The following is a 22520-nucleotide window of genomic DNA, read 5'->3' as shown; positions in this document are numbered from 1 at the left end:
CAGTGCAGAAAGATGCCCTTCGGCCCATCGCGCCTGTGTCGGCTCTTTGAAATTAGTCCCACTCCCCTCCCTACTCTTTCCCCGTAGCCCTGCAAGTTCTTTTCCACAGCCGTCTCATTCTGCCACTGTTGTGCTGGACCCCGCGAGGTGGAACCTGTCAGTATTGTAGTGGGACCATGGACGGTTATAGCACAGAAGGAGGTCATTTGGCCAATTGTGCCTGTGCCGGCAAACCAAAACCATTCCTCCTGCCTTGCTCTCTCTCTCTCCATAACCAGACATCTTCCTCTGCTTCAAATGTTTCGCTATGTGTTTCCCCAAGAGATATCATGATCTCTGTCTCAATTCCTCCTGTCACGGCGTTCGATCAATTGGCAATGCTATTCAACAACAACAACAACGTGTATTTATATAGCGCTTTTAATGTAGTAAAACGTCCCAAGGTGCTTCACAGGAGTATTATGACAAAAAATTTGACACTGAGCCACATAAGGTAAAATTAGGGCAGGTGACCAAAAGCTTGGTCAAAGAGGTAGGTTTTAAGGAGCGTCTTAAAGGAGGCAAGAGAGGTGGAGAGGCAGAGAGGTTTAGGCAGGGAATTCCGGAGCTTAGTGCTCAGGCAACAGAAGGCACGGCCGCCAATGGTTGAGCAATTATAATCAGGGTCGCTCAAGAGCGCAGATTTAGAGGAGCGCAGATATCTCGGGGTGTTGTGGGGCTTAAGTAAGTTACAGAGATAGGGCGAGGCCATGGAGGGATTTGAAAACAAGGATGAGAAATTTGAAAATGAGGCGTTGCTTAACCGGTAGCCAATGTCGGTCAGCGAGCACAGGGGTGATGGGTGAACGGGACTTGGTGTGAGTTAGGACATGGGTAGCCAAGTTTTGGATGACCTCAAGTTTACGTAAGGTAGAATGTGGGAGGCCAGCCAGGAGTGCGTTGGAATAGTCAAGTCTAGAGGTATTGAAATAAGTATCTCATGACCTCTCTCCTCACTCTTGGTGATCATTTTAAATTGATGAGCCCTGCTCACTGATTTCCCAACCAGAGGAAATAATCTTTTCTTATCGACCTTATCAAAACCATTCATAAATTTAACAACGTGTATTACGTTTCCTCTTAGCCGTCTCTGCTCCGTTCGAACCCATCCCAGTATCTCAGGTCTCTCCCCATACCTAGTGTTCCCAGCCCTGGCATCACTGTGTTGAATCTGCGCTGTACCCTCCCCTCTCCATGGCTAGAACGTCCTTTCCATAATGGGTCACTCAAAACTGCACCCAGTGTTCTAAATGTGACCTAACCGATAATGAACAATAACTTACATTGCCAAGTTGGAAGCTGGAATACTTATAATATCTATCATGTTCTGTTATGTAGTTAGCAAAACTTTGGAATAAAATAACAATCACAAAGTGAAAGTATGGTTATTTTTGTTTTTGAATTACATTTGCCCTTCGAGTACAATGACACTTCAATGTGTGGTCATGTCCTATTTCTTACAGATCTGCAATAATATTTTCAAAGCTATTTGTAGATATACGGCGCACTTTTAAGAAATCCGCAAGGGACCAATCTCCGCTCTACGACGCAGAGAGTTCCACCATTGAGGCAAAGAAGGGAAAGGTCCTCTAATCAGTTATGTATAGCCACAGAAAATTGTGTCTATGAAAGTGTTTTTCCTGCGTTCATTTAGGAGAAACCTCTTTAGCCAGAGAGTGATTAGAATGTGGGATCTGCTACCACATGGAGTAGTAGAGGCGAGTAGCATCGATGCCTTCAAGGGGAAGTTAGATAAGTACATGAGGGAGAAAGAAATAGAAGGATATGTAGATGGGGGTGAGATGAGGTCGGGTGGGAGAAGGTGTGGTGTATAAACACCGGCACAGACCAGTTGGGCCGAATGGCCTGTTTCTGAGCTGTAAATTCTATGTAAAAAAAAACCACTCAATACACTGTGCAATGGGACATAGCTATAACGGGAAAAAGACAAGTTCAGGACTGAGGTCAGCATGTGCTTCCTGAAGCAAAATGTGACAGGACTTCTGGGACAGGTAGCAAAGGCCAAAAGGCGAGAATAGCTGCTAACAGATGCTGTGATTGGAGTACAGGAAGCTTTTTAGTGTATTGTGATCAAGATGAGCCGATTGACTTCCCTCATTTGTACTTGGCTTTGTGATCTTTGTGATATTGCAACACCATAAGGAACTGTTAGCACAGTACGCATTACTTTATTCTGTTACAATATGCTGCGAATGCATTCTACATTCTATCTGAATTAATAAATGTTATTGAGAACTGGAACTGCCGCTCCTTCATGAATCTCAATGAGCAGAATGTGCGTTGTTTCCACTTTTGCATCTTAATCCATCCAGAATATAGGGCCAAGTTCATTAATCTGAAACACAAAGTGAAGATTTTGATGGTCTCTGTAATGTATACAACATTGAAGGGACTACTTTGTTTTGTGGATGTACATCCTTAGTTGCGAGCGTATATAACAGACGCATATCGATTTGTATAGTCAGTGCCGAAGTTCTAGTTACCCAGTAAAGATCACTTGAAGTTACTCTCAGTCTCTGCTGCTTTGTTATTTTATGTAGTTGTGTATAGTGGTACAAACACAACAGTCTCTTTACAGGAATGTTTCTTTCTGACAGTATTGTCTGGCCGGGCTGTAATAGGAACATTTTTCATACTTTTGTGTTGAAATGACATTCAGCCGCATTTCTGAGGGGGGCGTCACAGCATAAAATTCCAGTGTAGGCTATTTTTTAGGAATTTTCCCAATGTGTTTCCGTGGCCTAAGGAATGCTTTAGCATCTCCCAAGTTTTAGAAGGGAAGATCACCAGAATTGACATTCCCCACTGTATGATCTCAACTCCTCCCGTATAGCTTCTGTATGTATGTGTCTGCGTGAGAGACTGTGGCCTAGAAATTCAGTGGGCCTTGCGCCCACTTAGCGCCTAAAGAGGTCTTCTGCGCCGGCGGGGTTGGTAGCGCAGAAATTGAGTGCAGCGTTAATGGCGGCGGTAGCCGGTAGCGCTGCGCCGGCACCGATGACGTCATCGGTGTGCACAGCGCCTCGGTTCCGCCCCGATGCCGGCCCGACGCCCATATTCAGTTGCGGCCGCCTCTTCCGCAGCGGCCGCAAACAACGTTCGTGAAACACGGCCTTCATGCAGCGTTAGTGGGGCGCATAAAGGTGGAGGTGCGGCTGGCCGCTTTTTCGGCGGTCGCCTGCCCGCACCTCCCTCCCCGGCCTCCTACACCACCCCCCCCGCGGCATTGGTGGCTGATTCCCGCGAGCCCGGCACTTCTCCGTGGTGCCGGGCTCATTTGCCGGCAGAATCCAGCGGCGATCTCACGGCTGCAGGCAGCTCCTCCTTAAGAGAAGGAGGAGGCCTGCAGTACCCCAGCCTGCCGCACCGCATCGGGTGGCGCAGCGGCACTGGAGCGCTGAAATTCACTTTCAGCGCCCCAAGCGGAGGCGGGCACACCCTGGAACAGCGCCCGGTTCCGACTTGGGGCGCTAAAAGTGAATTTCTGGTGGGCGCAACGGGCTCCGGGCGCTGCACAAACTTTTGGGCGCAACTGAGCTGGCGGGGCCATACCTAATTTCTAGGCCTGTGTCTCTTCTCCCTCTCTCTGTCTGCCTCTACCTCTCTCTTTGGGCCTAATTTTAACTGAGCTTGCTGGGCGTGAATTCCACGGGATCGGGTGGAAAGCGAGTTTTACACCCCGCCCAATATTACTCTCCGTTAACTTCAATGGAAAACCAGCGTTGCACCCAATCCCCGCCAGCTTCCTGACGGGCAGGTTAGGGTGAAATTGTCCACCCCCTCCCCACCCAAGGTGTCAGCTGGTAAGAAATGAGGGAGGAATATCTATCCTCAGCAATTAATGGCTTCTCCCAGTAAGTGGGAAATGAGTACTTTCAATTTAAAACTGTTCAAATGTGAATTAAAAAATCACATCGTGTGGAGAACTGGTAAAGGAATGGTTCCTTTTCATTGAAATATAAATTATTCACAGTCTACATTTTTCTTTCAAAGCGGTAATACACATATTTCACCGAGGCCACTTCCAGTAATCATTCCTCACATTCACAACCTCAAGTAATCTGCAGTGGTTGGAAAAGGGCACCACACACACTAATCTCCCAACTCAAGAAATAATTAAAGAAATGAACAAGGAGACAGAAAATGCTCCTTTCAATGTTACAGGCTCCGTGGTGAGATTAATATATAAACTTATACTTAGTATTATGAAGTTATACATGATTATCAATGAGCATTTATTCCCTTTCAAACATTATACTCCCTGGCCAATGTCTGAGGCTGAACCAGACCGTTCACAAACTTAGCATCTGATATGACCCTGATCTGAGCCGACCCCATATCCTCCCCAACACCAAGACCGCCTACTTCCACCTCCATAACATTGCCCGCCTCCGCCCTGTCTCAGCTCATCTGCTGCTGAATTCTTCATCCATGGCTTTGTTACCACCAGACTCGACTATTCCAACGCAATCCTGGCCGACCTCCCACCTTGCTGCCGGTATCCTAACTCGCACCAAGTCCCGTTCACCCAGCACACCTGTGCTCACTGACCTCCATTGGCTCTCGATCTGGCAACACCTTGTTTTTTTAAAATTCTCATCCTTGTTTTCAAATCCTGTTGTGGCCTTGCTCGGCCCCACCACTGTAACCTCCTCCAGCCCACAACCCTCCAAGATCTCTGCGTTCCACCAATTCTGGCCTCTTGCGCATCCCCGATTTTCAGCACTCCACCATTGGCGGCCGTGCCTTCAGCTGCCTAGGCCCTAAGCTCTGGAATTCACTCCCTAAACCTCTCTGCCTCTCTAGCTCTCTCTCATTTAGATGCTCCTTAAAACCTACCTCTTCGATCAAGTTTTTGGTCACCTGTCCTAATATCGCTTTATGTGGCTTGGTGTCAATTTTTTAAAAATAACGCTCTTGTGAAGTGCCTTGAGGACATCTTACTGCATTAAAAGTGCTGTATAACTGCAAGTTGTTGTTGTATTGGTTTAGAACTTGCCAACCTAATTGGTCGTCTCCATGGAGATGTGCTTCTCCTTCCATCGCCCACACAGTTGTTGATATAACCGGCTGGGAACTGCTTCCATCCAATCGAACCACCTTACGTTTAGCAAGACATAGTCCTTAGAAAATAAGAAATGCAAGTGAATTTACAGGGGAATGGAACTGACGTGGATTAAATTATAATTCAGGCACGGTGCTACTCTACTTTTATCCAATACAAAATAGAAATAATGTAATGTCGAACTGTTGCAATGATTTTTGATATGTGTCCAACAGAGAACCCACAACACCAAAGTTCTCTAAAATTGGAGGAATGTGGTATATTTACCATTCATCAAGAGCTAAATAAGCTCGTGTGAAGCAACAACACCAGCATAGACCTGTTGGGCTGAATGGCCTGTTTCTGCGCTGTAAGTACTTTGAATTTCCACGGGAGTTGTCGCGATCATTCACTGATAATTCGACGGATGATCCGCAGAAATCGCGGAGAAACAGCAAATGCAGCACTGATGCCATTTAATTGGGGTTTCTGACATTTCCCACATAAGCTACAAGGAATGGGGTTGAATTGTTAGTTTGACCACTGTGCGGAAAGTGGGCGGTAGCGGACAGGCCGCCCATTGTACAGCCCGTCCGATTTTCCACAGATCAAAGATGTGTGAAACGGGCCGTGGATTCACTACGGGCGTTGTCCATCGGGCGGCAAAAGTGAAAATTCACCCCAACAAGGTGAACCTCTGAACACAAACTCGATTTTCTGATTCTTTGTTCACGCTAACGCAGATGACCAGAAACTGTCATTATTTTCCCTCGGACAGAACAAGTTACCTTAATAAAACGCCATTACAATTAAGTTTGCTCACCCTCTTCTGCGGACATAATAAGGACCTGAATCTCCCAGGAGCTGGGAGGATGGATATCAGATATTAACCTGTAAGACAAAAGGGGAATCTTTAACTGATTGGGGGAAAGATTCAGTTGGTTAGTGCCTCCAGTTAGCGTCTGGTGGGGGCACTAAAGTGGCACTGATGCAGTAGTGTCGGGGCCAGCCGAATGCAGCGATGCACACCAAATCCGGCCCTCCCACAGCGCCGCCGCTATGAGTTATCGCCGGGGACCTCAGCACCAAGCAGATTGTGACATCAGTGGTGGGCACCCGATCTGCAAAATTCATTGTCGCCCCCTGCCTCGCTCCGACAGTGACAGGAAGAGCAGGCATCAAGCAGTTGGATGCTGGCTCCAGGGACGCTACTTAAAGGGATCATGAGTAACGAGTCGCTGCTGTCAGGTTAATGCTGTTTCACTGCTTCCTTGTCAATTTGACATTATGCAACAGTTTCATTCAATCATTTAAAGGCTGTTTAGTATCAGGAGTGTTGTGGATACTAACAATTAGTTACATTTATTCTCACAACATATCAAAGTGCTACACTTGGTTACATTAATTGGGGACTGTACTGGCAGTCGACCTCGCCCTCTAGGATCTATGGTGGAGGGAGCGGAGGCGGCGAGAAAGAATGGAACATGTGTCCAGAGGGAGGAGGAGGGCCATCAGGGTTCTCAACAGGAGATCTTACCCTCCGAGGATATTCCGAGAGCACTTCTTTTACCTCCAATTAAGCCAGGGGTTAAGCCAGGAGCAGTGTATTAGAAGGTTCTGCTTCAGCAAGGAGATGGTCATAGAACCCTGCCACCTCCTGCAACCAGACCTCGAGCCTCAGATCAGGACAACCACAGCTCTCTCAGTGGCAGTCAAGGTCACTGTCACCCTCAATTCCTTCGCTAGCAGATCCTTCCAGTCTGCAACAGGAGATATAGCGAACATCTCACATCTCGCCATCCATCACTGCATCCGGGAGGTCACAGAGGCTCTCTACAGCAGAAGAAGGGACTACATTTCCTTTCCCATCACCAGAGAGAAGCAGGACAAATGTGCATGTGGCTTTGCCAGGATAGCGGGCATCCCCATGGTGCAGGGCACCATTCACTGCTCCCACATGGCTTTGTGGGCACCGCATAACAATCCTGAGATCCTCCATAACCACAAAGGCTACCAATTACTTAATGTGGAGTTGGTGTGCGGCCACAGACAGTGAATCCTCAATGTCAATGCCCGCTATCCTGGCAGCAGCCACGATGCCTTCATCCTGCACCAGGCTGGTGTGCCAGCACTCTTCCAGCCAACCATGTCAAACTCATGGCTAGCTGGTCGGAGACAAGGGTTAGCCGCTCTCCACCTGGCTCATGACTCCCCTCCACAACCCCAACAATCCTGCCCAGCACTCATAATGAGAGCCATGCCGCCACCAGGAACATCATCGAGTAGACCAAAGGGGTGCTCAAGCAATGGTTCCGCTGCCATAACCACTTGGGAGGATCCCTCCAGTACTCGGCGGAGCGGGTGTCCCATTTTGTCGCGGTCTGCTGCATGCTCCACATCTTGGCCATCATGAGGGCCCAGCCCTTGCCACCAGGGATTGCGGGACCGCCTCAGGAGAGGGAGAGAAGGAGGAGGAGGAGGAGGACTAAGAGGAAGATGAGGAGGAGGAAGAGGAGCGAGGGGGGAGGCAGCCACTCAATCGACCTTCCGGACGGGTGGTCCGTGACCGCCTCATCAGACTGCGGTTCCAATAAATTAAACCCCAGATCCCCATTGCTCACCACATCCCTATCATTCCATCCCTGTCACAGGCCATATCACAGCGCAAAGCTGAAATGAGAGACACCACAACATAATCCAAACTGAATTAATAAATTTATCAATAATCAGTGAACACTTATTTACAACAATAAAATTACCTATTCACCCTTGTACCATCCTTTAATGCCCCTCGTTACAGTGCCTTTGCCTACTCTAGTGCTCCTACGAAGTGTTGACACAGTGGTTGCAGCACGGCTGGTGGAAGGCAGCTGAGTGCCCGTGCGGGAGACTTCAGATGGCCCTGCAGGACACCAGCTATTGCATCTTGACCAAACAGTAATGAATAGAGGAGACGCAATGTACCTTTCACGATTTACTGAGTAAATGGGTGGACATTACAGCACATTGTCTGCATGGCAGAACCCGAAACTGAAAGTGAAACACAAAGTAAAACCGAGCCCCCCAGCACCCCCTTCAGCTAACACCCGGGAACTGGGACAAACTTAATTGAAGCAAAACTCAAAACACAACACTCCTTTCCCCCAGATAAAACCCCTTAGTCCTCCAGGCGTCTGTGACGGAATCTAACCCGACTTGAGCGCCACTGGACAGGCATAGTCGGGGTGCCACTGCTAGCCGCAGGAAAACCTCCCTCCATGGCTGATGACTCCGTGACACCTTCTGTCAGTGTGGCTTCCGTCGTTGTTGCAGGAAGCAGGCCGTCACTGCCTGGCAGAGGTGGCGGAGACAATGGCCTAGCCTGGGACGTCTCTGTTACTCTCACCGGAGTACGACACCGTAGCTGGTCTATGTGGCATCTGTGTAGCTGGCCATCAGGTGTATGGACGCCGTGCGACAGGGGACCCGTGGCCTGCTCCACCACGGCAGGCATCCATTTGTCTCCTCCTGCATAGCAACGGGCAAACACAGTCTCTGACGGCTCGAACTGCCTGGCGGTGCCCTGGTACTTCTTAGCCAGCTCCTCTTGCTTTGTGTGCATCTCATCTGTAGTCCGGGTGTAGCCGGTCCAGTGCAGCCGCTAGCCGGTGACCCATCAGCATCTCGGCAGGACTCTTCCCCGTTGCTGAGTTTGGTGTGGTATGCTGTGAGAACAGGAACCTGGCCAATCTGGTTTGCCAGTCCCCCACCGATATCTTCACCAGCGCCTCTTTTGTGGTTTGCACCATCCTCTCTGCCTGCCTGTTAGATGAGGGGTGATAGGGCGCTGTGGTCACGTGGCGGATCCCGTTTCTGCCTGCAAAAGCCTTGAACTCCGCTGACGTGAAGGCTGCTCCATTGTCCGAAACCAGCACGTCGGGGACCCCATGTGTGGCAAACAGCAAACGCAATGCGTTGATCACTGCACTGAATGTCATGGAGCTCATGATAGCCACCTCCAGCCATTTCGAATGAGAATCCACCACTATCAAAAAGACCTTCCCCTGAAATGGCCCTGCAAAGTCAATGTGGAGTCTTGACCATTTACGAGTGGTCCACTCCCAGGGGTGAAGGGGAGCCTTGGATGGGCTATGGCGAGTCAGCTGACATGTCTCACAGCTCTTTACCACCTCCTCCACGTCTCGGTCCAACCCCGGCCACCAGATGTAGCTTCTTGCCAACGCCTTCATGTGCACAATCCCAGGGTGTGTCATGCAGCATTTTCAGCACCTCCTCTCTTGCGGCGGTAGGAACCACCACACGGCTTCCCCAGAGCACGCAGTTCTTGTGTGCAGACATTTCATGGCGCCTCTGAACGAAGGGCTTGAAATGCTCCTCCTGGACCTCGGAGGGCCAGCCATGCAGCAGCCAGCGTAGCACCCATGATAAGACTGGATCTTTCTGTGTGAGGCTGCCAATCCGCTGGGCATGGAGTGGGGCCTCCGGAACCTCCTCCAGTAGCAGCACCTCCAGGGGTGGTGGCGTCTCAGCCATCAGCCGGTTCAAAGGCAAGCGACTTAGAGCATCAGCATTAGCCAGCATCATCCCAGGCCTGTAGCAAAGTTCATAACTGTAGGCCCCCAACATCAGACTCCACCGAAGCATACACGGTGATATGATCTGGGGCATGGGCTTGGAGTGATGCAGGAGCCCCAAGAGTGGCTTGTGGTCTGTGTAGATGATGATCTGTCTCCCTAACAGGTATTGGCTGAACTTCTTTACCCCAAATATGATGGCTAGGGCCTCCTTGTCAATCTGGGCGTAATTACGTTCTGTTGTTGAGAGTGTTCTTGAGGCAAAACTGATAGGCGCTTCCCGGCCATCTGGCTCTATGTGGTCCAACAGGGCTCCCAGCCCGTATGGAGAGGCATCACACACCAACACCAATGGCTTGTTTTCATCATAGTGTGCCAGAACCTTATCTGCTTGTAGCAGTTCCTTTGCCTGTCTGTAGGCTGTTTCATGAGCTGAGGTCCAGTTCCACACTGTTGCTTGGTCTAACAGCCTGTGCAGTGGCTCTAAGATTGTGGCTTTGCCCTTGAGAAAACAACTGTAGAAGCTTAACAGTCCGAGGAATGCCTGCAGTTCGGTCTTGTTCTTGGGGGTGGGAGCGCTCCTGATAGCCTCCACCTTCTCCGTAGTCGGATGCACACCGTCTTTGTCCACTCGGAATCCCAAGAACTCCACCCCATTGGCAGCGAACACACATTTCTCCTTCTGAAGGCGTAGTCCTACCTCAGCCAGCCGGCGTAGTACTTCCTGCAGCCGCTCATCATGGGCTTCCTCTGTCTTGCCTGTAATCAGTATGTCATCCAAGTAAGGCTGAACTCCCGGAACACCATCCAACAGGGTGTCCATGAACCTCTGAAAGATTGCCACAGCTGTAGACACCCCAAACTGCAGCCTTGTGACTCAGAAAAGTCCTCTGTGGGTGTTGATTGTCAACAGCTCGGCTGACTCTTCATCCAGGACCAGTTGCTGGTATGCTTGCTTGAGATCCAGCTTGGTGAACAGAGTGCCTCCAGCCAGTGTTGAAAACAGCTCTGTAACTGTTGGTAAGGGATACACATCTGGTAACACAGCAGTATTAACCGTACATCTGTAATCTCCACAGATGCGCAGGCCCCCATCCTTCTTTGCAATGGGCACGATAGGGGTGGCCCAACGGGGGTTCTTCACTGGCAAGAGAACCCCTTGGTTCACCAGCTTATCCAGGGCCTCATCCACCTTCTTGCTCAACGCAAAAGGAACTGGTCGCGCCTTGAAGAACTTAGGCGCTACCCCGGGGTCCACTTCGATTGAGACTGGCGGTCCCCAACAGGCCCCGAACTCACCAAAAACCTCTTCATAGTTCTCCAACATAGGCATTATGGGCTGTCGCTGTACCGTGTGTACTCCTGTCACTTCAATACCAAGGGGCTCAAACTAATCTCTGCCCAGCAGGCTTGTGCCCTGCCCCGCCACTGTAGTGTCCGAGTATCAATAATACACGGACTGCAGGAGAACAATAAAACAGGTATTTACTGAACAGAGGGTAACGTCAGACTGAAGTACAGAAGCCTGCTAGGGCTTGTTATACAGGTGTGGTCACTGCCGGTACTGCAGTATAAAATCAGTTCTTCTCTTAAAGGTACATACACAACAATTCCTCCCCTTTTAGATAAACAGTACATAACATTCATTTAACAACTAAATAATAACTAATTACAATTACAATTTTCTCTGTACTATATACATCAACTGAAATAATTATTTATAAGTTCAGTCTTTGAGGAGGCTTCCTGATCCTGACTGGATAGCGCCTTTCTCGAGTATCCTGTTCTTGCAGCGGAGTCGATTCTGGCTCATTGTCATTGGTTAGTTCGTCAGCTTCCAATACCACTGCTTCTAAGGTAGACGCATTCTGTACTTCGGGTTCATTACCAGGTGCACATGATCGTGGTATGGGTTTGGCTTGTTCCTGTGACTCTAGAATCTGGTCAGCATGGTGTCTCACGATGCTCTCTCCAACATCCACTGCGTACATTAGTGGTCCCTGCTGTGTGCATATCGCTCCTGGCTGCCATTTTTCTGTTCGGTAGTCGCGGGCCAAGACTGGTTGCCCTATCTTGAAGCTCCGGGTTGGCTTCTCATTGATGTGCTGGAATTGCTTATCCCCAACATCTCGTCTTATGTTTGGTTTGAGCAAATCCAGGCGACATCTTAGCCTTCGGTTGAAGAACATTATGGCTGGAGCTTGGTTGGTGACTGCATGTGTCGCATTCCGGTAAGCAAACAAGAAATTATCCACCTTGTGTTGTAGTGGTATGTCGTCGTTATACATTGCCTTTATTGCTTTTTTAAAGGTCTGAACAAACCTCTCAGCCAATCCATTTGTGGCTGGATGATATGGGGCAGATGTGTAATGTTTCACCCCATTATTCCTCAGAAACCTCCGGAAATCCTCGGACACAAACTGTGGCCCATTGTCGGAGCAAATCTGTTCTGGCAAGCCATTCCTGGTGAAGATGGTCCGTAGGACTGCAATAGTTTTCTCTGTGGTGGTGGAGGACATTTTGATGACCTCTGGCCATTTCGAATGGGCATCCACGGCGATTAGAAACATTGAGTCCATAAATGGACCAGCAAAATCAATGTGTACCCGTTGCCATGGCGATGAGGGCCACTCCCATGGGTGTAGAGGGGCCTGTGGTGTTGCATTTTGGACTTTCTGGCATCCTGAGCAGCTCTTGGTCAGGTCCTCGATTTGTTTATCGATTCCCGGCCACCACACATAAGCCCTGGCTAGGCTTTTCATTTTTACCCCTCCCAGATGACCCTCATGAAGCTCATTGAGCACTCTGTCTCTCAACTTGGGTGGAATTACCACTCGGGATCCACACATCAAGGTCCCCCGGCACACTGACAGCTGTTCTCTCCTTGGCGAGAATACTGGCAACAGTGAGTCGCCATGTGCTGGATATCTTCACCGTCAAATCATAGTCCAGAGAGAGTGTCGGGTCATTTCGGGTTTCCTTCTCTATACTTGAGTTCGTAACAGGCAGACATTCGACTATGGTCGCATGGAATATCTCAACAGGGTCCACTGCAGGTGCTTCCTCTACCGTAGGCAACAGTAGGCGCGACAGCCCATCAGCGTTTCCATGCTGTTTCATACCCTTGTACTCGATGTCATACTGATGTGCCCCTAGAAAAAGTGACCATCTTTGCAGCTGTTGCGCCGTCATCACTGGAACGCCCTTCTTTGGGTTAAAAATGGAGACCAGGGGCTGATGATCAGTCAGTGTGAATTTCTGCCCGTGCAGATAGTGGTTGAACTTCTTCACCCCCCACACCAGGCTGAGGGCCTCCCTGTCAATCTGGGCGTAGTTACGCTCGGCTGAGGTTAACGAGCGCGACGCAAAGGCTATTGGCCTCTCTGAACCGTCAAGGAAATTGTGTGACAGCACCGCTCCAATGCCGTAGGGAGACGCATCACATGCCAACCGAATCGGTAGTGTTGGGTTGTAGTGGGCCAATATTTCTTTTGAAGTGATTAGGCATTTACATTTCTGAAAGGCACGCTTACACTCATCACTCCATTTCCATGTTACTCCAGTTTGCAGCAGGGCATTCAGTGGGTGCAGAATTGTAGATAAATTCGGCAAGAACTTATGGTAGTAGTTCACCATCCCGAGAAACAACCTCAGTTGCAACACATTTTCTGGTGCTGGAGCCTTGACTACAGCCTCAATCTTGTCTGGCGACTTATGCAACCCTTCCTCATCAATCATGTGGCCACAATATGAGATTTGTCTCCTGAAGAACTCGCATTTGGGGCGGTTGGCTCGTAGCCCATATTCCTGCAATCTAGTGAGCACCTACTCCAGGTTGGCAAGGTGTTCACTGTCATTTTCACCCGTAACCAGGATGTCGTCCAAATAACACTGGGTCCCCGGGATCCCTTGCAGGACTTGTTCCATCGCCCTCTGCCAAATAGCCGGGGCTGATGCTACCCCGAATACCAGTCGATTGTACTGGTAAAGGACTTTGTGAGTGTTTATCGTGAGGTATTTCCTAGATGCTTCTTCCACCTCCATTTGTCAATACGCTTGGGCCAGATCAATCTTCGTAAAGCGCTTCCCTCCAGATAGTGAGGCGAAAATATCTTCTATCCGTGGAAGTGGATATTGTACTGTGTGCAGGACTGGGTTCACAGTTACCTTGAAGTCCCCACAGATGCGAACCTTCTTCGGCTCCCCAGGCATGCTGCTCAATGATTTCTTCATTACAGGAACGATGGGTGTGGCCCACTCGCTCCAGTCCACCTTGGACAGCACACCCGAATGCTCCAGTCTCTCCAGTTCTGCTTCAACGGCTGGGCGGATCGCGTACAGTACCAGTCTGGCCTTAAAAATTTTGGGGTTTGCGTTATCTTCGATTTTCATCGTTGCCTTTACTCCTTTTAGAGTCCCAAGTCCTTGTTGGAACACCTCTTTTGTGTCAGTTAGCATTTTTGACAGTCGTCCAGGTGTGACGTCATCATCCTTTTTGTCAGTCACAGTTAGCGCCTGAATGGAATGCCAATCCAATTGTATTTTTCGGATCCATTCACATCCCAATAATGGTGGTCCTCCATCTTGTAGTACATATAGATACAGTTTCTGCATTTCCTTGCCGTTGTATTTAACTGGCACCCTTATTTTTCCTCTGGGGTAGAATTTTTGCCCCGTGTATGTCTTCAATACAATGGACGTGTCCTTTAAGGGTATGTGTGAGAATAGCCGCTCATAGTCTCGTTGATTCATGACAGTTAGGGCTGATCCTGTATCCAATTCCATCTTTACTTGGGACCCTGCTATCATGAGGGTGGCCCAAATGGTTCGGTGATCCTCCTTTGCGATCATGTTGTGTAACTTTAGACAACTTAGTCTCCTGCTCCCGGAGTCATTATCACTCTCCTGTTCTTCCGAACTACTGTCTGTCATTTTTTTTACTTTCTTGTACTTTTCCTTAGTAGTTCTTGTCGTGTTGGTTTTCTTTCCCGACCTGCAGACTCTTGCTATATGTCCCATTTTCCCGCATTGCCTGCATACTTTGTCCTTAAACCAGCAGCCCTTCTGATCATGGGTTGTTCTGCCGCAGCGATAGCACTTTTCTGCTCCATACACCATTTCGTTAGCGCTGTATTCTTGTGGTTTCTGTTGTATTTCCGCAGCTCCCCGTGCTGCTGCTTCGTAGGATACTGCCACGCTGAAAGCCTATTCTAGCGTCAGGTCCTTTTCCGAAAGTAGTCGTTTCTGGGTTCCTTCACTCTGGAGCCCGCAGACAAACTTATCCCGTAAGGTGTCTGCCAGTCCTGCTCCGAACTGGCAGTACTTCGATAACTTGCGTAGTTCCGTAAGATAGTCAGCATTGTTCTCATCTTTGTGCTGGTTTCTTTTATGGAACTTGAATCTTTCTGCTATCAGCAGCGGTGTAGGGTTTAGGTTTTCCTGTAAGATATTAACAATCTCTTCAAAACTTTTCTCCATTGGTTTAGCTGGGGTAATAAATTCCGAAATAGGCCGTACGTTCTCGCGCCCATCAAATTTAATAATACCGACGCCTTCTTTCCATTGGCCACCTCATTGGCATTGCAGTACACTTCAATTCTTTCCACATACGTGGTCCAGTCTTCTACCTCATTGTCGAAAGCAGTGATACTGCCACTCTTCGGCATCTTGGGTGATTTAAAATGGCGCCTCCCGCGCTTTTCCTCCTTCCCCAATGGAATAAAATGGCGCCTCCCGCGCTTTTCCTTCTTCCCCTTGCTGCCCCGCTGCTCCTAGCGTTCTACAGGGTAATGGCAGTGACCCGCGGCTTCGGCGCGTCTCACTTTTCCTTCCCCTCATTTTATTTTCTCTACACTGCCCGGTTCTTGAGCACTGACCGCGCCCTGTGCGCTCCACCCTCTCTCTCTCTCTTTCCTCCTGACAATGCTGCGCGGCCCCTTTGCAGGGCCGCTCGATCGAGCTTGAGCCCGCCGCAGTCCGGAAGGGTCTGCGCACTACCTGCTACCAGCACGATTTGCTGGAACACCTTGACTGGGGAGCCAAGCCCAGCTCTCCACAGCCTCTCCCGCAATTCTCCGAACACCGATGGACCCTTGGGCGGTTGCCTGTGGTCGACGCCCGCTGCTTTGACTTCGACCTCCAACAAGCTTCTTCTCGGGGAAAGATCCCTGTGAGGTGATGCAGTACTGCAGGTGAGTTCGAACCTGCCCATCGCCAGTGTAGTGTCCGAGTATCAATAATACACGGACTGCAGAAGAGCAATAAAACAGGTATTTACTGAACAGAGGGTAACGTCAGACTGAAGTACAGAAGCCTGCTAGGGCTTTTTATACAGGTGTGGTCACTGCCGGTACTGCAGTATAAAATCAGTTCTTCTCTTAAAGGTACATACACAACAGCCACCACATAAAGTGGAAATGTGTCCTTGACTGCCTGATACTTAACTTCCACATGAATCATACCCAGCACCTGGAGTTGAGCTTGGGACCACTGCCGTAGCATGCCACTGACCTGAGCCATCGCTGGGGGTTCACTTGGCCACAGCCTATTGTAAGTCTCTTCACTTATCAACGAACACGCTGAGCCTGAATCCACCTCCATGCAGAGTGGTGCCCCATTCATGATCACATTTGCCGTGTATCCCCACCGTCTGTGGGGTAGCTGCTCAGCTTCCGTGGTATACACTGTGTACTCATCGTTGTCCTCCAGTGTCAGGGTGTGTGTCTGCGATGCTTGTGTTGGCTCTGCTGCAGCAGCCTGAGCTTTCTTCATGCAGACACGAGCTATGTGTCCTCTTTTCTTACAGAAATGACATACCGCTGACACAAATTTGCATGTAGTGGAACCATGGAGAGCCCCACAGCGGAAACATTTCCTTCCTGTCTCTTTAGTTGCCTCCATGTCTCTCGTAGCAGCAGCTGCGTGTGTGGTCTTGTGCACCTCCTCGGCGACCTGAGATGGTGCTGCCTCTGTACGGAGCATACGTGTGTTCATCGATGCAGCCTCTGCTGCTAAAGCCTTCTCCTCGGCCAGTCGGAACGTCAGGGCCTTCTCCGCTAACAGCTGTCTCTGCAAGGCCGAGTCCAGCACTCCACACACAATCCGATCACGGAGCATATTGTCTAAATGGTCACCAAAATTACAATGTAATGAGCGTTTCCTCAACTCAGCAATGTAACTTGAAATAGATTGTCCAGGCTGTTGTTTACAATTGTGAAAATGGAAACGCTGCACAATCTCTGAGGGTTTTGGGTTAAAATGTTTCTGCAGCTTCTCAATCAAATCAGCATAATCCACCTCACTAGGTTTACGAGGAGCCACCAATGAACGCAGGACGGAGTAAGTAGCAGCTCCGCATACACTTAGCAACACTGAGCGCTTCTACTCTTCTTTGTCAATATTATTGGCCTCAAAGAAACACCCCAGTCTTTCTGCGTATTCCTCCCATGAACTGTCCTTATCCCCAGAGAACTCTTCAATATGTCCCATGGTCGTCATAGTTTTAATGTGCACTGTCCCTTTAAGATCCACCGACTTTTTCATTTTTTAAAAATTCTTTTTCTCCTCCGGCCAGAGTTACGGTAGCTACACTCACGGTAGTTGCCTGGCCCGCACAATACTCTGTCCGCCGTCTACGTCGCAGCTAGCCAACTATCAAAATGCCGTTGATGTTGCTAGCTGAGTGGCCCGCTCGTCGCAATTTCCAATATCACGGCTGTAGGCTCGCATGTCTATCTCCGTCCTTCTAGAGAGTTCAACAGCCGCCTCGTCGCCAGTATTGCATCTTGACCGAACAGTAATGAATAGAGGAGACGGAATGTACCTTTTACTATTTACTGAGTAAATGGGTGGACATTACAGCACATTGTCTGCATGGCAGAACCCGAAACTGAAAGTGAAAGACAAAGTAAAACCGAGCCCCCCAGCACCCCCTTCAGGTAACACCCGGGAACTGGGACAAACTTAATTGAAGCAAAACTCAAAACACAACACCCTCGACCAGCTGTGGGCCTGGAAGGCCCGGCTGTAGACTGCACCACCTCAGCATGGGTGGCAGCAGTCTGGGCTGGATAGATGACAGGCAGCAACTAGGACAATAGCAGTGTGCCAGTGGTGGGAGCAGCAATGCTGTCATCCTGAGAGAGGACAGCAGCTTCCTGCTCCACTGACCCCCTGCCACTCCCGTGGGGCAGCACCTCAGCATCCCCAGCAACCTGCTGCAGCACAGATTGCTGGCCTGCTGCAACACCATGAATGCCCCAGTTGATGGTGGTAGACCCAGCCACGATGGCAGCAGTCAGAGCTTGCATGGCATCAAACTGAGACTGCTTGAGAGCAGTCTGAGATTGGATGCCACCAAGCATAGACTGCATTACAGCACTAAGACGTTGCATCGCTTCTGCCTGTGCTGCAATGGAAGCTGCCAGATCACCCATCACATGCGGAATCAGGTCTGGATCTCTTTGGGAGTCTACCATCCTTTGCAGACTGGAAATGATGGGCTCCATGGTGTGCGGAGAGCTCTGGACTCCTCCACGGTCCTTAATTTGCTGAGAGGCTCTCGGGCACCCTTTCCATTGCACTTATCATCTCCTTGTGCATGCCCATCACCCTTCTTCTAAAGGCCTCCCCATCGAGGTCCTCATCTGAGTCCTGTGCAGCAGAACTTGCGCGCAAACTCGCCCTCCCGAGCGACACTTTCCCCCTGGCCTTGCTGCAGTCCACTCGTCCCCGGTGCATCGCCCTGTCCAGATCCCGCTACTATACTAGCCTCTAAAGAACACGAAGTGCCAGTGCCAGAGCTGGTGCCTGCGGGTGAGACATGCAGTGGCGCGATGTCTTCTTCCTCCTCCTCTTCTCCCGCCTCGCTCTCAACAGTACCCTCAGTGACAGGCTGCTCAGGTGCTTGCTCATTATCTGAAAACATAAAGGCACAAGATTCGGGTTAAGGTGAAGGGAGGGGGCAGGAAGGGAGAAATGCATGCATACAGCATGATTAATTGGAAAGTGTGAAAGGCTTGTGGGGTGAGGGGGAAGCGGGATGTGTGAAGAAGAAGCAGGGATGAACAAACCGTTGTTGGCCCCAAGGGGGTTAACGTTGCCGGTGGCTACAGTGCCCACCACCTGGCGCCCAGTAATCTGCAGCACTCGAGTCTCTAGCTCAGACTGTGGTTGTGTGTCGGCTTGTCCCCCGCCTGTGCGCTCCTCCTCCATCCTGTTGTGAGCCACCTTGGCCTGCAAGAGAAAGGAAAGTGTGTAAGTGAATGTGGAGCAATGTGTTTGGGTGATGTGCCTGCCATAGTTGAATAGCTGTCACTGTGTGCAAGGTGAGAGATGTGGGTGTGAGTGCTGGTGGTGTGTTGCTTTGGGCAGCGTGTGCAGACTATGGTTCAGATGGTGGTATGTAGCATTTGTTGAAGCATTAACTCACCCTGACCACCCGAGTGAGGTTGTTAAATTTCTTCCTGCACTATGTGTGGGTCCTCGGGACCACAGTGCTGCCCAAGACATGCTGGGCTACCTCCCTCTACATGGTGCGGAAGACTTGCGGCGAGGGCCTCTTGACACTTGCTGGGTAGAGCACCGCCCTCAGTCTTTCTACTGCTAACACCAACGCCTTCAATGCATGGTCGCAGAATCTGTGGGCTCTCTCCATGGGGCATGGATCTGCCATCATTACGGCTGCTTGAGTCGTCTGGCTCCTTCTCCTTGATCTGCTGCTGACTTAGGCGGCTGCACAGCCAGCAATGACGAGAATGTGGTTCTGCAGCATCAATGAATCTCCCCTTTAAGAACTGGAAAGAGCCTTTGGCAATGATGACTTGTGATTAGACTGCACCTGATTTTGGTCAGCACTTAGAGCTTAACACCACTGAGCTAGGCCGTTAGCGCTTGATTTTGCACTCCAATCCTTCCTTTGTGCAATGAGACTGAATTTTGTGTGCAGTCTGAAGCATTAACGTGTGGTGTTAATTCTCAAGCTTTTCAAAAGTTACCACCCATTCCTATAACGAATTTCTCCCCCATTATATCTTGGCTTTTCAGCTCGATGTGTTATGTAGATCATATGTCGAGAAACAGCTGCCTAGGCCCTAAGCTCTGGAATTCCTACGTTGAAGGCGCTATATAAATGCAGGTTGTTGTTGTTCCCTCTACATACAGCCACACATGAAGGATTGTTCCCTCTACATACAGCCACACATGAAGGATTTTTGAACCAAACAAAATTTCCTAAAACCTTCAAAATGTCAGGATTGTAGAAAGGTTCTTACACTCATAACGTGTCAATCATCTCCACCTCTTGAATATTTACAGCCTAATTGAAATATGAGAACAGTGTGAGACTGCTTTACCAAAGCAACTTGTATTGGACTTTAGAAGAATGAGAGGTGATCTTATTGAAACATATAAGATTCTGAGGGGGCCGGACAGGGTAGATGCAGAGAGGATGTTTCCCCTCGTGGGGGAATCTAGAACTCGGGGTCATAGTTTCAGGATAAAGGGTCGCCCATTTAAAACGGAGATGAGGAGGAATTTCTTCTCTCAGAGGGTTGTGAATCTGTGGAATTCTCTTCCCCAGCGAGCTGTGGAGGCTGGGTCATTAAATATATTTAAGGTGGAGATAGACAGATATTTGAGCTACAGGGGAGTCGAGGTTTATGGGGAGCGGACGGGAAAGTGGAGTTGAGGCCAAGATCAGATCAGACATGATCTTATTGAATGGCGGGGCAGGCTCGAGGGGCCGAATGGCCGACCCCTGCTCCTATTTCTTATGTTCTTATGTATTTATATATCACCTTTAATGTAGTAAAGTGTCTCAAGGCGCTTCACAGGAGTGTTATAAAACAAACTTTGACAGCGAGCCACATAAGGAGATATTAGGGCAAATGACCAAAAGCTTGGTAAAAGGGGAAGGTTTTAAGGAGCGTCTTAAAGGGGGAGAGAGAGGTAGAGAGGCGGAGAGGTTTAGGCAGGGAATTCCAGAGCTTAGGGCCCAGGCAGCTGATGGCACGGCCACCAATGGTGGAGCAATTGAAATCGGGGATGCTCAAGAGGCCAGAATTGGAGGAGCGCAGAGATCTCAGGGGGGTTGTGGGGCTGGAGGAGGTTACAGAGATAGGGAGGGGGCGAGACCATAGAGGGATTTGAAAACAAGGATGTGAATTTCTAAATTGAGGCACTGCGGGACTGGGAGCCAATGTAGGCCAGCAAGCACAAGGGGGCGATGGGTGAACGGGACTTTGTATGCGTTAGGACACGGGTAGCAGAGTTTTGGATGACCTCAAGTTTATGGAGGATAGAATGTGGGAGGCCGGCCAGGAGTGCGTTGGAATACTCATGTCTACAGGTAACAAAGGCATGGATGAAAGTTTCACCTGAATGTTTTATTTCCTGGAACGGTATTCAGCTTCCACATTGAGCTGCCATAAAATGTAGGACTTATCAGGTGATCATGAACTAGATAGCGGAGAGAAAACAAGAAATAATGAAATAGTCAGTGAGGTACAATTTCCGCATGGGTTCTTCCAATCTCCGGTCCTATCGGGACCCAAATGGCATTTCACATCTTTTAAACCGTTACTCCCATGTTTTGACCAATCTTCTACTGAAGATCTGGGATGCACTGCCTGAAAGGTAGCTTGAAGCTGATTCAATAGTAACTTCCACAAAGGGAATTGGATATATACTTGAAAAGGAAAAAAAATTGCAGGGCTATGGAGAAAGAGCAGGGGGTGTGGGACTAATTGGATAGTTCTTCCAAAGAGCCGGCACAGGCACGATGGGCCGAATGGCCTCCTACTGTGCAGTAAGATTCTAAGGGGTGAAACTGGACATGCGTGGGGAGGCAAAACAGGCGGAATTGTATTTTCTGACCGTTTTGAGGCACAGAGATACACCATTCTATTGAGTCAAATGGACTGAATTGGCAAATAGCAGAGCATGTAACAGGCAACCCGTGCAATACCACCTGTGTTGCATCCCCGCAAATATCCAATTTCACTCCTTATGATTCGACGGTAAATGTTAACACTTAAGTTTGCTCACTACCTATTATATTTGTACAGGCAAATCAGGAATTCAGCCGTTCATTATCAGTTGAAGGACAAGTTACCTTACTAAAATGCCCGTTACAATTGAGTTTGCTCACCATCCTCCGCGGACATATTAAGAGCTTGAATCGTCCAGGAGCTGGGAGGATGAATATCAGATCTTAACCTGCAAGACAAAAGGAGAATCTTTAACTGCTTATATATTCCCTATCTTGGCTTTTCAGCTCAATATGTTACATAGAAGAATATATATAGGTTCACCAGCCTGATTCCTGGGATGGAGGGATTGTCCTATGAGGAGAGATTGAGGAGACTAGTCCTATATTCCCTAGAATTTAGAAGAATTAGAGGTGATCTGATTGAAATGTATAAAATTCTTACAGGGCTTGACAGGGTAGATGCAGGGAGGATGTTTCCCCTGGCTGGGGAGTCTAGAACCAGGGGTCACAGTCTCAGAATAAGGGGTCGGCCATTTAGGACTGAGATGAGGGGAAATTTCTTCATTCAGAGCATTGCATCTTGACCGAACAGTAATGAATAGAGGAGACGCAATGTACCTTTTACTATTTACTGAGTGAATGGGTGGACATTACAGCACATTGTCTGCATGGCAGGACCCGAAACTGAAAGTGAAAGACAAAGTAAAACCGAGCCCCCCCAGCACCCCCTTCAGGTAACACCTGGGAACTGGGACAAACTTAATTGAAGTAAAACTCAAAACACAACACTCCTTTCCCCCAGATAAAACCCCTTAGTCCTCCAGGCGCCTGGGACGGACTCTAACCTGACTTG

General features: G+C 49.2%; 1 protein-coding gene across 7 annotated transcripts in view; it reads right to left on the bottom strand.

Annotated features, from left to right (window-relative positions):
• Positions 1-402: 402 nt before the first annotated feature.
• Positions 403-22520, bottom strand: part of LOC147095723 (complement C3-like) — a 165086-nt gene continuing 142968 nt past the window's right edge. For 6 of the 7 annotated variants that reach the window (XM_085974768.1, XM_085974771.1, XM_085974773.1 and 3 more), the window contains 5 exons: positions 21827-21894; positions 21054-21135; positions 5928-5995; positions 5064-5183; positions 403-2395 (listed from right to left, as the gene is read on the bottom strand). In XM_085974768.1, coding sequence (XP_085830894.1) covers positions 2391-2395; positions 5064-5183; positions 5928-5995; positions 21054-21135; positions 21827-21894 — 343 coding nt within the window. In that variant the 3' untranslated portion in view covers positions 403-2390. Of the gene's footprint in view, positions 2396-5059; positions 5184-5927; positions 5996-21053; positions 21136-21826; positions 21895-22520 lie in introns of all 7 variants that reach the window. The other variant, XM_085974769.1, reaches the window with a different exon arrangement.

The sequence above is a fragment of the Somniosus microcephalus genome, unplaced genomic scaffold (genome assembly GCF_052327205.1).
Source record: "Somniosus microcephalus isolate GS21.2 unplaced genomic scaffold, FLI_Smic_1.0 unresolved_chr1, whole genome shotgun sequence".
NCBI classification, from domain to species: domain Eukaryota; kingdom Metazoa; phylum Chordata; class Chondrichthyes; order Squaliformes; family Somniosidae; genus Somniosus; species Somniosus microcephalus.
The sequence above is the reverse complement of the archived record's forward strand: the minus strand, read 5'-3'. Positions and strand labels throughout refer to the sequence as shown.